This window comes from Podarcis tiliguerta (genome assembly GCF_965153285.1).
Source record: "Podarcis tiliguerta genome assembly, chromosome: 9".
Taxonomy (NCBI): Eukaryota; Metazoa; Chordata; class Lepidosauria; order Squamata; family Lacertidae; genus Podarcis; species Podarcis tiliguerta.
In genome coordinates this window covers 53,583,855-53,596,723 of record NC_139542.1, presented here as the reverse complement: position 1 = coordinate 53,596,723, position 12,869 = coordinate 53,583,855, and the positions used below count along the sequence as shown (strand labels likewise).

The 12,869-nt window shown below is 43.5% G+C and overlaps 1 protein-coding gene across 10 annotated transcripts in view; it reads left to right on the top strand.

The window, feature by feature from the left end:
- Positions 1-12,869, top strand: part of DLC1 (DLC1 Rho GTPase activating protein) — a 250,599-nt gene that overhangs the window by 214,642 nt on the left and 23,088 nt on the right. For all 10 annotated transcript variants that reach the window (XM_083457974.1, XM_083457972.1, XM_083457970.1 and 7 more), the window contains 2 exons: positions 4,001-4,072; positions 7,127-7,208. In XM_083457974.1, coding sequence (XP_083314100.1) covers positions 4,001-4,072; positions 7,127-7,208 — 154 coding nt within the window. The remainder of the gene's footprint in view (positions 1-4,000; positions 4,073-7,126; positions 7,209-12,869) is intronic.

Here is a 12,869-nt window from a genome sequence, read left to right as displayed (position 1 = left end):
GGACCCTAATTTTTAACAGTAGCTGTACTCCAGCAACATCAGGAGAATACTAGCATCCTTGTGAGGTGGCGGAGGATGGGTGCAGGGACAGTGGTGGCATCATAGAGTTGATAGGGAGGACTAGCTAGCAAATACTACTTGGATTCACCACAGTGGCAGTCCATCCAGGGTAGTCTCAGGCACACAGCTCAACCCAGATAATCAGGACTTTGAATACACAGTTTCTGTTTGCCTCGAGGGGGGAGTTGTTGCTGCTTTTTTTAAAAAAAGAAAAGCTTTAGGTGTCAGACCAGATAGCCAAGACGTTATCAAATGAAAGAAAAAGTGAGAGACGCTTAGGAATTCCTTTCGTAGTGTCTGTTTTGGAAACTTATGGTGCCATAGGAAGCAGCATATGTAATGGTACCCATCCATATAGCAGAGAAGCTGGCCTTTATTTCAACATATAGACCAGCTTTTGGGGGCATGGGAGGAGAAATTGAGCTTTTTAATCTTTGTTCCTGAGGGGGAAACAAATCTCTCTTCCTAAGCTGGAAGATTTGCTTAGGGGAGTGCTACTTCAGGCACAAAAAAGGAGTGCAGTATGGGGATTTAGGCTGGATCAGCTTGGTCATGTGATCTGGCAATCCAGAAAGGGATCCTACAGTAGGATCTCAATTTATGCTGATTTTACTTATATGGCTGCAGCTTTACGCTGATCACCAATAAATGAATAGAAAGGGGGCTAGAGAACCTTGCATATCAGGCTCTGGGGGCTCTCGTGAGATCTTGTGAGGCTGTCCAAGATCTTAATGGGATCTCAAGACAGCCTTGTGAGTTCTTCCAGGATCCTCCAGAACCCTTGTGTAACCGCCCAAATTCTAGTAAGCAAGGCAGAGGACTTAAAAGCTCTTTCTGTGAAGGGTTACCAGGCAGTGGCAGGCAGGCTTGTGAAATCTCAGGCAGCGGGTATGGCAACAGGGGCTGTTCTGACTTGCCCCTGCTGAACGGGGTTTGGATCTTGCGTAACTTTATGCCAGCTTCTTGTGCATAGGATTGCTCCTTAATACTGCAGCAATCGTATCGGATCAATGTAGCTTGCAAAAGGGTCTTATAATTTTTGCCTCCATCCTACCTAAAAGTGGCCAAGGATGGATATAACCAGCAAGAGTTTGATTGTTCCCTACCAGAATCTTAGTGGCAGGTGCCTTGATTAACCCAAAATGTTTTTGAGCAGAAAAGATTTCTCTTGGAACTTAAGGAATATTTGTAAACAAATTTTAAATTCTTTCTTTGTATACAAACTAAGACTCGGGGGGAACTTTTTAAAAGTACCAATTTTGTTTTGCATGTCATCTTACCCGCCAGTTGTCTTTGGGTTTGTTTGTTTGTTTGTCTATTTACAGTTCCATGCATATTTCCTCAGAAGTAAATCCTGCAGGGTTTTTCTGGGGTTTACTGCTAGATAACATTGCATAAGATTGCAGCCTTAGTCACTTAAAAATATTTTAGGGCTGTAAACCCAATAAATAATAGTATGTGATAAGAAAGGAAGTTGTAGAAAATTGCTACTGGCAGCTGGGTGTTTTGTTTTGTTTGTTTAAAAATTAACTCTCTAACATGGGAAGCTTTTATGATTTTCCATTCTGAGATAAATGAAGCTTCAACTATTTATGAGCCTAATTGACTTTCAGAGAAGATCAGGCCTGAAGCTGGTTGCTGCCATATTTGCTCCCCCCCCCCCACCCATATTTTACTCCTACCTAACCCCGTCCGCACTGGCCCATGTGTTTCTCTAAGAGCATAATTAGGAATTGTTCCAAAATAATGGAACAGGCCCCAGTTATGCTGCTGGAATCAGTATCATGGAAGACCACCATTGTTATACTTGAAAGGTCATGTAGATTTTCCAGGAAAGATCCATCTATTGTTTAATAGATCCTTGATGGCTTCTGTTCATGGATCTTTGCTAGAAAAAAAAAATAAAGATTTACACTTTCAGAGTAATGTTATCTTCTCCATGGAAAGTCTTCCATGTAGCATTGCCATGTAGCATTGCCATGAAGAAGGAAAGGCTTCAGAAATGGGGGTCTTGCCTGCCTCCAGGCATGGTGAACTTTTGTCAGGCAGGCAGCCATGTTCACTTCTGGGCAACCTGACAGTGCTGGGCAGGGTTGGAGACAAAAGTGAGCCAAGCAATATTTGTGACATATCTGTGGACTACTTTCTACACATGCAATGAATGCATGATCAGCATCTAAGGGCACATTCTGTCCAGACAAAAGTACCTCAGGAACATAAGAAGCAGGCCTGGAAAGAGAGAGTGTGGCCTGAGAAGAATCCCAGAAGCCTGAAGGGCCAAATTAGATCCCCGTAGTCCTGAGGCTGCCCACCTGTGGTCTTAGCTGAGACTGATATGAGGGGAAGGTATAGAGAAGGGAGCAAGACTAGGGGGATATATGAGATCAGGTCTCTCTCAGCGAATATGCCCAACCATGAAACCTTTAAATGGCTCAAGGTGCCAGATTTTAGCCAGATTTGGGGGCAAAACTACACTGTGCATAAATTGCATTACTTACAAGCCACATCAAGGGGTTTAGGCTGTGTACTTATCATACCTTTAAAGCAGCACTCACCCCACCCCCAAAGAACCACTCATAGACAGCAATAGCAGGGTGCAAGTTGGGAGCTCCTGTTGCCAACAGCAGCTCAGGGGTAGGTCAGATTTCCATTAGGAGCATGACTAAAACTGCCCACAAACAGGCCCTCAAATACTGTTTCCTGGGCAGAACCCCCATTCGATGTCTGGCTGCCATTTTCAGCTGCCCTGTGTGGGTTTGAGTCCTTTCAGCTGCTCCAATAGCTGGCACAGTTGGCATTCTGTGTCGTTGTTTAAAAGGGAGCAAAAATATCCTGATCTTTTCTTTCTTTTGCACCACCTTTCTGTTGGAATTGACTTAAATTTCCATTAAGTTCTGACTTGGGACCTTGGGAGAGGTGCAGTAGAACCAAGGCTCCTGAGGGGTCAACTGGAGCTTTTTAATTTCTTCAGCTAATCCAAGTTTTTTACCTGTCAGCCTTAGTCTGTATCCTGGAACCAGAACCCAAATTAATTAGACGTGTTGGCATGCTTGATAAGAAAACAGAGCATGTAACTCAACGATCTGCACGTATTCCCTTTCTCCTGGCCTCCAGTGCATACTTGTGAATGACTGTAGCCTGCCAAATAGTATATTTTCAAGGAGCGAAGTGCAAAAAATATATATACTTGGAGCAAATAAGCGGTATGTAAACTGAGTCACTCGTAAATGCCGTGGAGACCTCCAGTCTTCCTCCACTTTTAACCTGGGTAGCGAACGTGTGGCTGAGCAAATGTAAAACAATGTGCCACTTGTTCTCAGGGTTTAGGTTTGTCGGTATTATTTACACGAAGCAAAAAGGTTGGTTATTGGCTTCACTAACTATTTCAGTCTGAAAAATCGTGGTATCAAAAGCGACATGATTTGTTGAATGCTTCTCATTTTTATTTGGAAGTTTTCAGTGGTGTTAATTTAGCCAGCATTATCTTTTTTAAAAAAATAAATACATATATACTTTTGCCAAGGTTTCTTTCTGCAAAGAAGTTATGAGCCAGCAATTCTGACCCAACCCAGGTACCCCAAAAGACAATGAAAAGCACCTTTTTTACTTTTGTACCTCTGTGAAAGCACTGCGCTAGCACCAATGCATAGCTCTGGATTGCAGCCATTAAGCACATTGAAAATTTAAGGTGTCACTTCAGGTACATCTGGAGTAGCGTTCTTAAGTAGTAGAATTAAGCTGTGAAAATATACAATGAAATCAAAACTTGAAATAATAGCACTTGGGAAATAATTCCTATTTCTCCAAGGGCGCTGCTGAATATATGCATATTTTCGTAGCACAGTTTCTCTTTAAAAACAAAAACAAAAAATTGAATAGGAGGGGGAAACATTTTGCTTTGCACATCTCGACTATGAATTGTCTTCTCTTTATCTTCCAGAGATTGAGGCCAAAGAGGCTTGCGATTGGCTGCGGGCAGCAGGGTTTCCACAATACGCTCAGCTATATGAAGGTAAGCAACAGTGCTGCTTTCTGTGTCATTGCTCCTCCAAAGTGATTTAGGCCCATCTCTTTTATTTCCAAATAGGAGAGATCAGCCTATCTCTCTCTGCATCTCTCTAACATATTCTCTCCCAACTCCCATCAGCCCCTGTCAACGGGACCACTAGTCAGAGATGGTGGGAGTTACAGGCCAAAGCGTTTGTAGGGCACAGATCTTAGGTAGGTAAGTAAGAGGCAGAATCAGGCAGCTGAATTCACTGCACAGGCGCACATAGGTGCATTTTTTCAGTGCATCTGACAGAAGTTAAATCTGTTGGTACTGTGTCCCAACAGATTTGCAAGAACACTTCGGCATCACTTCATCCCCCCAGCTGTTCGTTATAACTGCATAGTGATAGTTCATTATTTAGTGGTGGAAGTTACAGCAGCGCGAAGCATGTTCTTGATGAGCGATTGAGAGAGGCTTTAATTGGCAACTGCTCTGGCAACCGGTGGCGCTAATAGCACTTGCAGAGACAACACTTGGCTATGCTTTTGTTTATCTGTTTAGCAACTGAGTTTCCTTCTATTATGTTATTCACATTTGGTACTGACACAGAGCCAAGAAAAGTCCTTTTTTAAAAAAAAGAAAATCAGCATGCAGGATAGCTCTTGCTATTGTCCAACTCCTTTGTTCAAAATCCTATATTTGGACAAGTTTGGTTTTCTTGAACACTTTGATTCCTTTTCTCTGCCAAGGTGCATAATCTCTAGGAAGCCTTTCTCTAATGTAAGGATGTGCACACATACTAAACCTCTTGGTTATTATTTTCATAATTTAAATAAATAAAAAGCTCCCCCATCAAACCTAGTTCCATGGCTCCATTGCCACGCATGGCATTTCTAGCTAGCTAGCTTGTGGTCGGTCTGAGAGGCTGATGACTCACCAAGGCAAACAGAGCCCACAATTCATGGCTTGTGGCTCCCAAGGTGCCTTGTTTTTGTGGTTCTGGAAGCATAAACAGGAGGTTTCTTGAGTCCCCCCAAAGGAACCATATTTGGCTTGGTGAGTTGGAAGTCATGCAAGCCTGGCTTAGGACTTCAGTAGAGAGGGCTGAAACTTTTTGTCTGAATCTACATGGTCTGGTTATAATGATTTGTGCATAAAGACATAATATTTTTATAGGAATGTTCCTGTAAGCATTGTCAGTGATGCAAAATTGAGAAGGTCCATTTGGCGGTGCCACATTTTGGCCTCACACAGGGTGCCGTATTATGAAAGATTACCAAAGTCCGTTTCTGGATGGAGAACCTCTGTTGGGATGTTGTTGGACTCCTATCATCCCTTGCCATTTGCCATGCTGGATGCAGTTAATGGGAGTTGGAGTCCAGCAGTCCAGCAGCATCTGCAGTGCCACAGACTGCCCATTTTTACACTATGTCAATGCTAACTTCCCATTTAAGAAGAAGAAGAATTTATTTTATCCTGTCCATCTGGCTGGGTTTCCCCAGCCACTCTGGGTGGCTCCCAACCAAATAATAATAATAGTAGTAGTAGTAGTAGTAGTAGTAGTAGTAGTAGTAAAGTGATAAAACATTAAACATTTCCCAAAACAAGGCTGCCTTCATATGTTTTCTAAAAGTCAGATAGTTATTTATTTCCTTGACATCTGATGGACAGGTGCCACTACTGAGAAGGCCCTCTGCCTGAGTCCCTATAACCTCACTTCTCGCAGTGAAGGAACCACCAGAAGGCCCTCGGCTCTGGATCTCAGTGTCCGGGCTGAACGATGGGGTTGGAGACGTTCCTTCAGGTATACTGGGCAGAGGCCATTTAGGGCTTTAAAGGTCAGCACCAACACTTTGAATTGTGCTCAGAAACGTACTGGGAGCCAATGTAGATCTTTCAGGACCGGTGTTAATATGGTCTTAGCGGTGGGGCACCCATTGAAGGGGCCCTAAAGTCAAAAGATTGTCCCTTCACATGATAGAAATTATCATACCAATTCTTGGCATGCAGGAGCCGCAAAAGATACCTTGATCTGCATCAGGTAAAAGTTTACACAATAGAGTTCATGCTTGTCAAGCATGGGGCCTGGGGGAAAAGCCCTCCTGAGATGTCCTACATAGAACCATTCGCTGTAGCAGTGGGGAGTTCTGGCTGTGTGAGGAATGTGGAATCGACCCATCTGCCGGTTCAGGAATCTGTAGAGAGTGGCAAAAAAATTTGTCTGTTTCAGTTGCAGAGCAGCTGTAGATTTCCAGACATCAGCCACTGCTGTTGCTTCCTCCTTGCCGCCCACCCCACCCCAAGTGTTTATCTAAGACAGGTCTCCACAACTGGGAAAGCAAACACAGCCCACCAGCCGCCTATTGCGGCCTGCCAGGTGCTTGACAAGCCCCTGTTTCTGCAATCCCAGACAGGCAGCACAAACAGGAGAGGCTTATCCAGCCCTCTTGTGGACCACCAGACACGGCAGATGGGTGGTAGGTCCCCAACGTGCAGCCCTGGCCTGCTGCATTGTTTTCAGGGAATGGGAAGCAACACGAGGCTCCTAGCAGCTTGTTTCTCCCCTCTGTTCAGTTCATAACTCTTCATAACAGAGTGTCAGTGTCAGTTTATCCAAAGATATCTGCTTGGCTACTCGCAAGGCTGTGTTTTATTTCTCCACATCATTGCCTTCCAGTGCTTTTGGAATCGCTAACCTATTGCTTAAATGCAGCGCATGCCAACTCCTGGAAAGCTTCCTCAAAACGTTAAATTGTTTCTTTTAAAGTTCAGTAAGGTTTTTCTCCGCTCATGCAGTTGTGGACTTGGTTTGCTGCTCTGTGCTTTGCTTGCTCTGCCTCTCCCCTTTTCCTTCCTGCGACACATGGGAATTTTCAGTTGCCAGTCCTGTGTGTTAAAGGTTCCATATGAGAAGCAGGCTCCTGTCACACATCCAAGGCAGTATGAAGGGAGATTTATCTTGCAGGGGCCAGTCCCTTGCGTCTGATGTCTTGGAGACAGCCGGTTGCTTTGAAATAAGTTTTATCTCTGGGAATAGCATTCTTTTTGATTGCCCATCCATCTTGATTCCTGCAGATCTGATATTTCCCATTGACATTTCTTCGGTCAAGAGAGAACATGACTTTCTGGACAGAGATGCCATTGAAGCTTTGTGCAGGTATGTGGGGGAAAGATTGCTTCAAAAAAAGGATACTTTCAAGTGGAAGAATAGGGTCAGCGCCAGTCTTTTTATTGTCTGGTTGTCAATTCGAAATATTCTCCGAAATCCAAAGCATTTGTTGCTATATATTCATCGTAAATGAATGCTGGGTTCCTGTCAGGGCCAGATTTAAGTTTGATGAGGCCCTAAGCTACTGAAGGTAATGGGGCCCTTTATATGTCCAGCTGTCCTTTGTCAACAACAAAATGTTGCTGTTTTTTGTGTTGAATATATGCTGTACGGTAATGTATGGACCTAATAGGTATCTAAAGCCATTTGCACATGTTGCCATGCAATCAGTCCATGCAGAATGTAGGCACCTTATATATAGAAATGAGCAAACTAGTGATATTTTAGGGAGCAGGCTAGCAGGCGGGGCCCATTACTTACATCATAGGAGCCTACACAACTCAATACACTGTTGCTGTATGTAGGTTTTATTTTGTTTTTATCTTACATTTTAGAAATGTACATCCAGGTTTTTTCCTTTAATTTTTTTTTGGGGGGGCCCAAGAGAGTGGAACCCTAAGCTATAGCTTGTTTAGCTTATACGTAAATTTGGCACTGGTTCCTGTACTTGGAATACCATGGGAAGAAACCATCTTCTTGGATTCAGCTTCATGGACAGTCACCACTTCTGCCTCCAGCTAAGAAATGCAAGACCTGACTCAGAACTACTGCAGGGGCTTGTTTGGGACTTGAACACTGCCACCATGGACTCAAGGCTAAATGTGTGTGATTGCACAATCTCCCTCTGAATCTCTCTTGCACCCATTCAGCCTCAAAGCAATCAAGTTAGGGTGTGCAATTTTAGGGGGCGAAAGTTAATTTTTGCAAAGTTCTTCAGCAAGGAGTCTTAACACGTTTTTTTGGGAGTGAGGATGTAATGCTAAATAATAAAATCAGCCATTTTTAACATGATACATAAATGCAGATGTGGATTTTGCATGGTTGTCAACCCTTAAGAAAAGGAAATCGTTTTTCTTTCCTTTTTGGGGAGGGCGGGTTGGGGAGAAATCTATCTGAAGAATCCTTTACTCAAGGAGACAACATTCAGAAGACATGCTTATATTCTGTTTGGTGAAACGAACAGTATTGACTTCCTATTGTTACCATAATTTGCAAAATATGATTTGCAGGTTAATCCAAGGGGGTTCGTGTTTGGAAAACTGATACTGTCATAGCATTTTAAAGACTGTGGTTCAGAGCTGTAGCATTTGTGGTTTATCTGGTGATTGCTTGCAAGACAAGAATATGTTGGGCTAAGTTTGAATGTCTCAAGGATGCATTCTAAATTTGTTTTCAGCCAAAGCAACAGAAACAAAAGTGAAATGGATTGACTCGGTGTATGTAGGTCTTAACATTTTGCAGAAAACCCCCATCATAAATGGATTTAGGAGTTTTTTTTAAGAAAAATCATTTGCCTCTGTTTAATAATGTGTTAAAGCTATGGTTTTCCCAGTAGTGATATATGGAAGTGAGAGCTGGACCATAAAGAAGGCTGATCACTGAAGAACTGATGCTTTTGAATTATGGTGCTGGAGGAGACTCTTGAGAGTCCCATGGACTGCAAGAAGATCAAACCTATCCATTCTGAAGGAAATCAGCCCTGAGTGCTCACTGGAAGGACAGATGCTGAAGCTGAGGCTCCAATACTTTGGCCACCTCATGAGAAGAGAAGACTCCCTGGAAAAGACCCTGATGTTGAGAAAGATGGAGGGCACAAGGAGAAGGGGACGACAGAGGACGAAATGGTTGGACAGTGTTCTCGAAGCTACCAGCATGAGTTTGACCAAACTGCGGGAGGCAGTGGAAGAAAGAAGTGCCTGGCGTGCTCTGGTCCATGGGGTCATGAAGAGTCGGACACGACTAAACGACTAAACCACCACAACAACAATAATGTGTCTCATCAGTTGCAAATAGATTGGATTTACAAGTCTAACCAAGCATTGACACTCTTCATTCAGTCAAGTGTGTTACAGGACTTGATTTTGCTGCTGTAAACTTGATAGAATGAATGCACTTAGAAGGTGCTACACAAGTTATGCACAGGCATTTTGCCTTTCCTCAGCTGAAGAAAGGGCAGCAGCAGTAGTGAGTGGCGACGTCCCAGACTGAGGGCTGGACCAGTATTTGATTTGCCGTTTTGGGTGCAGTGTCTTTTAAACTGTGAAACCCGGAGGGAACTGGGTTTGCAGTGTGGCTGAGGAATGCCATTGTGTGCACTTTCCCCTTCTGTTAAGTTTGTCTTCTCCATGAAGTAACAATGGCATAAATACCCCGGCTTGGATTAGGAATAATCATATACCTCAGTTTTCACCATTGCCTCTTCAGGCATTCTCTTTTCTTTTGTGATTGTCACTTACCAAGGGACGGTGGGCTCACGCTGGCAAGCCCTGTCCCCGTTGTCTTGGTCCTCTTTCCTCCCCCCCACCAAAGCTCCCTAGAAGTTTAGGATAGAGTAAAATTCTGAAGCAGGGATCTTCCCCTACTCATCGGGGTTGCCTGCATGATTTAAACACTTGATTATGCACGATTCTAAATCACTTAACACAACGGCATGCAAACAACATGAATCTTGTGGGTTCTTGTTTTTGTCAGGATTCCAGATTTCTTCCTTTTTTCTCTCTAGAAGCCAGCTTCCAGCAATCAAAGTTGCTGTGGTATTTTTTAGATTCTTAGGGTTAGTAGAAGGCAAAGCTGTTGTTTTTTAAGCCACGTGGATAAATGTTTTTGTTGTTAGACTACAACCCTGTACCTGCTTCCTTGGGAGTTGACCCCACTGAACTGAGCAGAACTTACTTTGGGTTAAATATGTCCAGGATTGTACTGCTAGGTCCATTTCAGGGCACACCAGATTACCCCTTTAAGTGTGCACAGCTGCTAAGCAACATCCAAATACCTTGCTCAACCAACAGTTGGTTTCCATGCACTTAATATGTTAGGGAAAATGAAAATGTCCTTTAGGCTTCTGATTGTAGTGCCAGCTCCAGTATCGTTATATTGCTGGTGGTGATTCCCAAATAGTATAGCATCGATTTTGAGATCTTTACACATAATAATGTAGGAAACTGCCTTCCCTTCTTCTGCATCAGACCATGGATCCACCTAGCCCAGTATTGGTCCATTGGCCCATCTAGCCCTACATGGACTGCTTGTGACTATCCAGGATTTCAGGCAGGGATCACTGTCACACTACTTGGGAGATACTGGGAATTGAACCTGGACCTTCTGCGTACAAATGAGATGTTCTACTACTGCACTACCATCTTCCTCTTATATATGCTTTGTGTGTGTGTGTGTGTGTGTGTGTGTATTCTGAATCAGGGTTTCCCAAACTTGGGTCTCCAGCTGTTTTTGGACTACAATTCCCATCATCCCTGACCACTGGTCCTGCTACCTAGGGAAGATGGGAGTTGTAGTCCAAAAACAGCTGGAGACCCAAGTTTGGGAAACCCTGCTCTGAATGTTCACTCATTGCAACTCTTAAAACTGGGATCTTAAAATTAGACTTACTAGGTTGTGTCCTTTCATTTTAAAGGGTTGTTTTGTTTAGCGTTCTGCTTCTTTTCTGTTTGCCTTTCTGCAAAGTGTATGTTTAAACTTCTGAAGGTACCTCCAAGGAAATAGTTTTCACCGTCTCTACACTTATCTATTTCAGCTGCCTAAGGGTCTTATTTTGAGGAGCAGGCTACAGATAATCTTGGTGAAATCAAAGCTCTTATCAGGCCAGCTGGAAATATGTTTTCTCTGACAGATCAAAGTGGTTGGGCTGGTTAAATGCAACAGGTTGAAACTAGAGAAAACTCCATGTGGGGACCAGTGTTGTAAAATGTGCAAATGTTTATGTAAAACAAACCTGGAGATCCAAACTGGGAGATTCTTTCCCTTTTCCCCTTTTCCCCATTATTTTTAAGGAGGAAGGCATGCGCAAGCCATCTCAATGTTGTCCCTTAATTTCATTTGATGTATCGGAAGCTTAATTAGTTATTTTATATAATTTTTGTAAATTAAATGGAAACGTGTTTGGGGATTCCTGGAAGGGAGTCCCTGTGTGACACCTCCTGGGTTTGGAAGCAGACCTTGGTCCTCTGTACTCTCTCCTCCATTCCTCTCACGTGGGGAAGAAGTGAAAAACTGAATCAAGAGATCCTACATTTATTTACCGTATTTTTCGCCACATAGGGCGCACCGGCCCATAGGGCGCACCTAGTTTTTTGGGGGGGAAATAAAGAAAAAAAAAATTCCCCAGGTGTGGGGCTTGGGCAGGGCCCCCAGAACAGGCTGCTATCCGCAAGCCATGGGAGAGCTGCGCAAAGCCCAAAGCCTGGGGGGTGCTGAGCGAAGTTGCGCACCTCTCCCTCAGCTTGCGGATAGCTTCCTGAAGCCTGGAGAGCAAGAGGGGTCAGTGCGCACCGACCCCTCTCGCTCTCCAGGCTTCAGCGAAAGCCTGCATTCACCCCGTAGGACGCACACACATTTCCCCTTCATTTTTGGAGGAGAAAAAGTGCGTCCTATAGGGCGAAAAATACAGTAACTCCAGGTTCCTGCTTGACCAACACAGCCAACATTGTACTCTACAAATGTTGTTGGACTCCCATTTCCATCAGCCCCAGCCAGCATGGCCAATGGATGATGAGAGGTTTTAGTCCATCCACATCTGGATTGGCTGCCCCTGCTCTAGACCTCTTGAGATTAAGCCCTCTTGCCCCCATATTATCTCAGTGTAGGATCTCCTGTTCATTTTTCTCTCCAGTTGGTGAAGAATACATGTGTGACTGAATGTGGCCTTCCACAGGGCTCCTGTGACAGCTGGTTTCTCTGGTTCGCAAATGTGCCCATGGACCCAAAAAAGGTTGCCACCCCTATGCTAAACTGTAGTAGTGTTGTGTCCTAGTGGGTAATGCTGGGATTGAGCCAGGTCTCATGTACTTTGACCCCAAAGCATTGCATCTCTTGTGGTCAAGTGAAATGTTTTGGCAAACGGTGTTTAAGGAGATAACAGAAATCACAGGGTTAAAGCTGACTGGAAGTCCAGAGGTAGCATTGTTAGCAATTTATGACAGGGTGGATGGCACGCAGGCTATGAAATACTTGCTCACAAATTTATTGACAGCTGCACAAGGTATTCTAGCTAGGAAGTGGAAGGGGCAAAGTGAATATCAAATGGAAGAATGGTATAAAGAGGTGTGAGAGAAAGCTATTAATGATAAATTAATGTGTGCTATCAAGGTAAGATAAGACAGGGAATATGAAGGAGGAATGATTTTGAGGAGATATGGAAGGTATTTGTACTAAGAAAACGGAAAGGGGTCAAGTGATCGCAAAAGGTGCTGAAATTTTGGAAGGTTTGATAGTTACGATGGAGTGGTCTCGAGGGTGGGGTGCACATTTTTATTTATGCTTTGTAACTTGTATTATTTAATAAAAATAAAAAAAGAAAGAAGAAGTAGTATCTTTACTGGTAAGCTTACTTTAATTCACCACTTGCACTTAAAATAACAACCCAGCAATCCTTTTTGTTTCATTTTTGTGTGTCGGTGTAAAATTATGAGAAAAATTGTACAACCTTGAGAGAGAGAGAAGTAATCTGATTTTCTTCGTTTTGGGAATAGATTA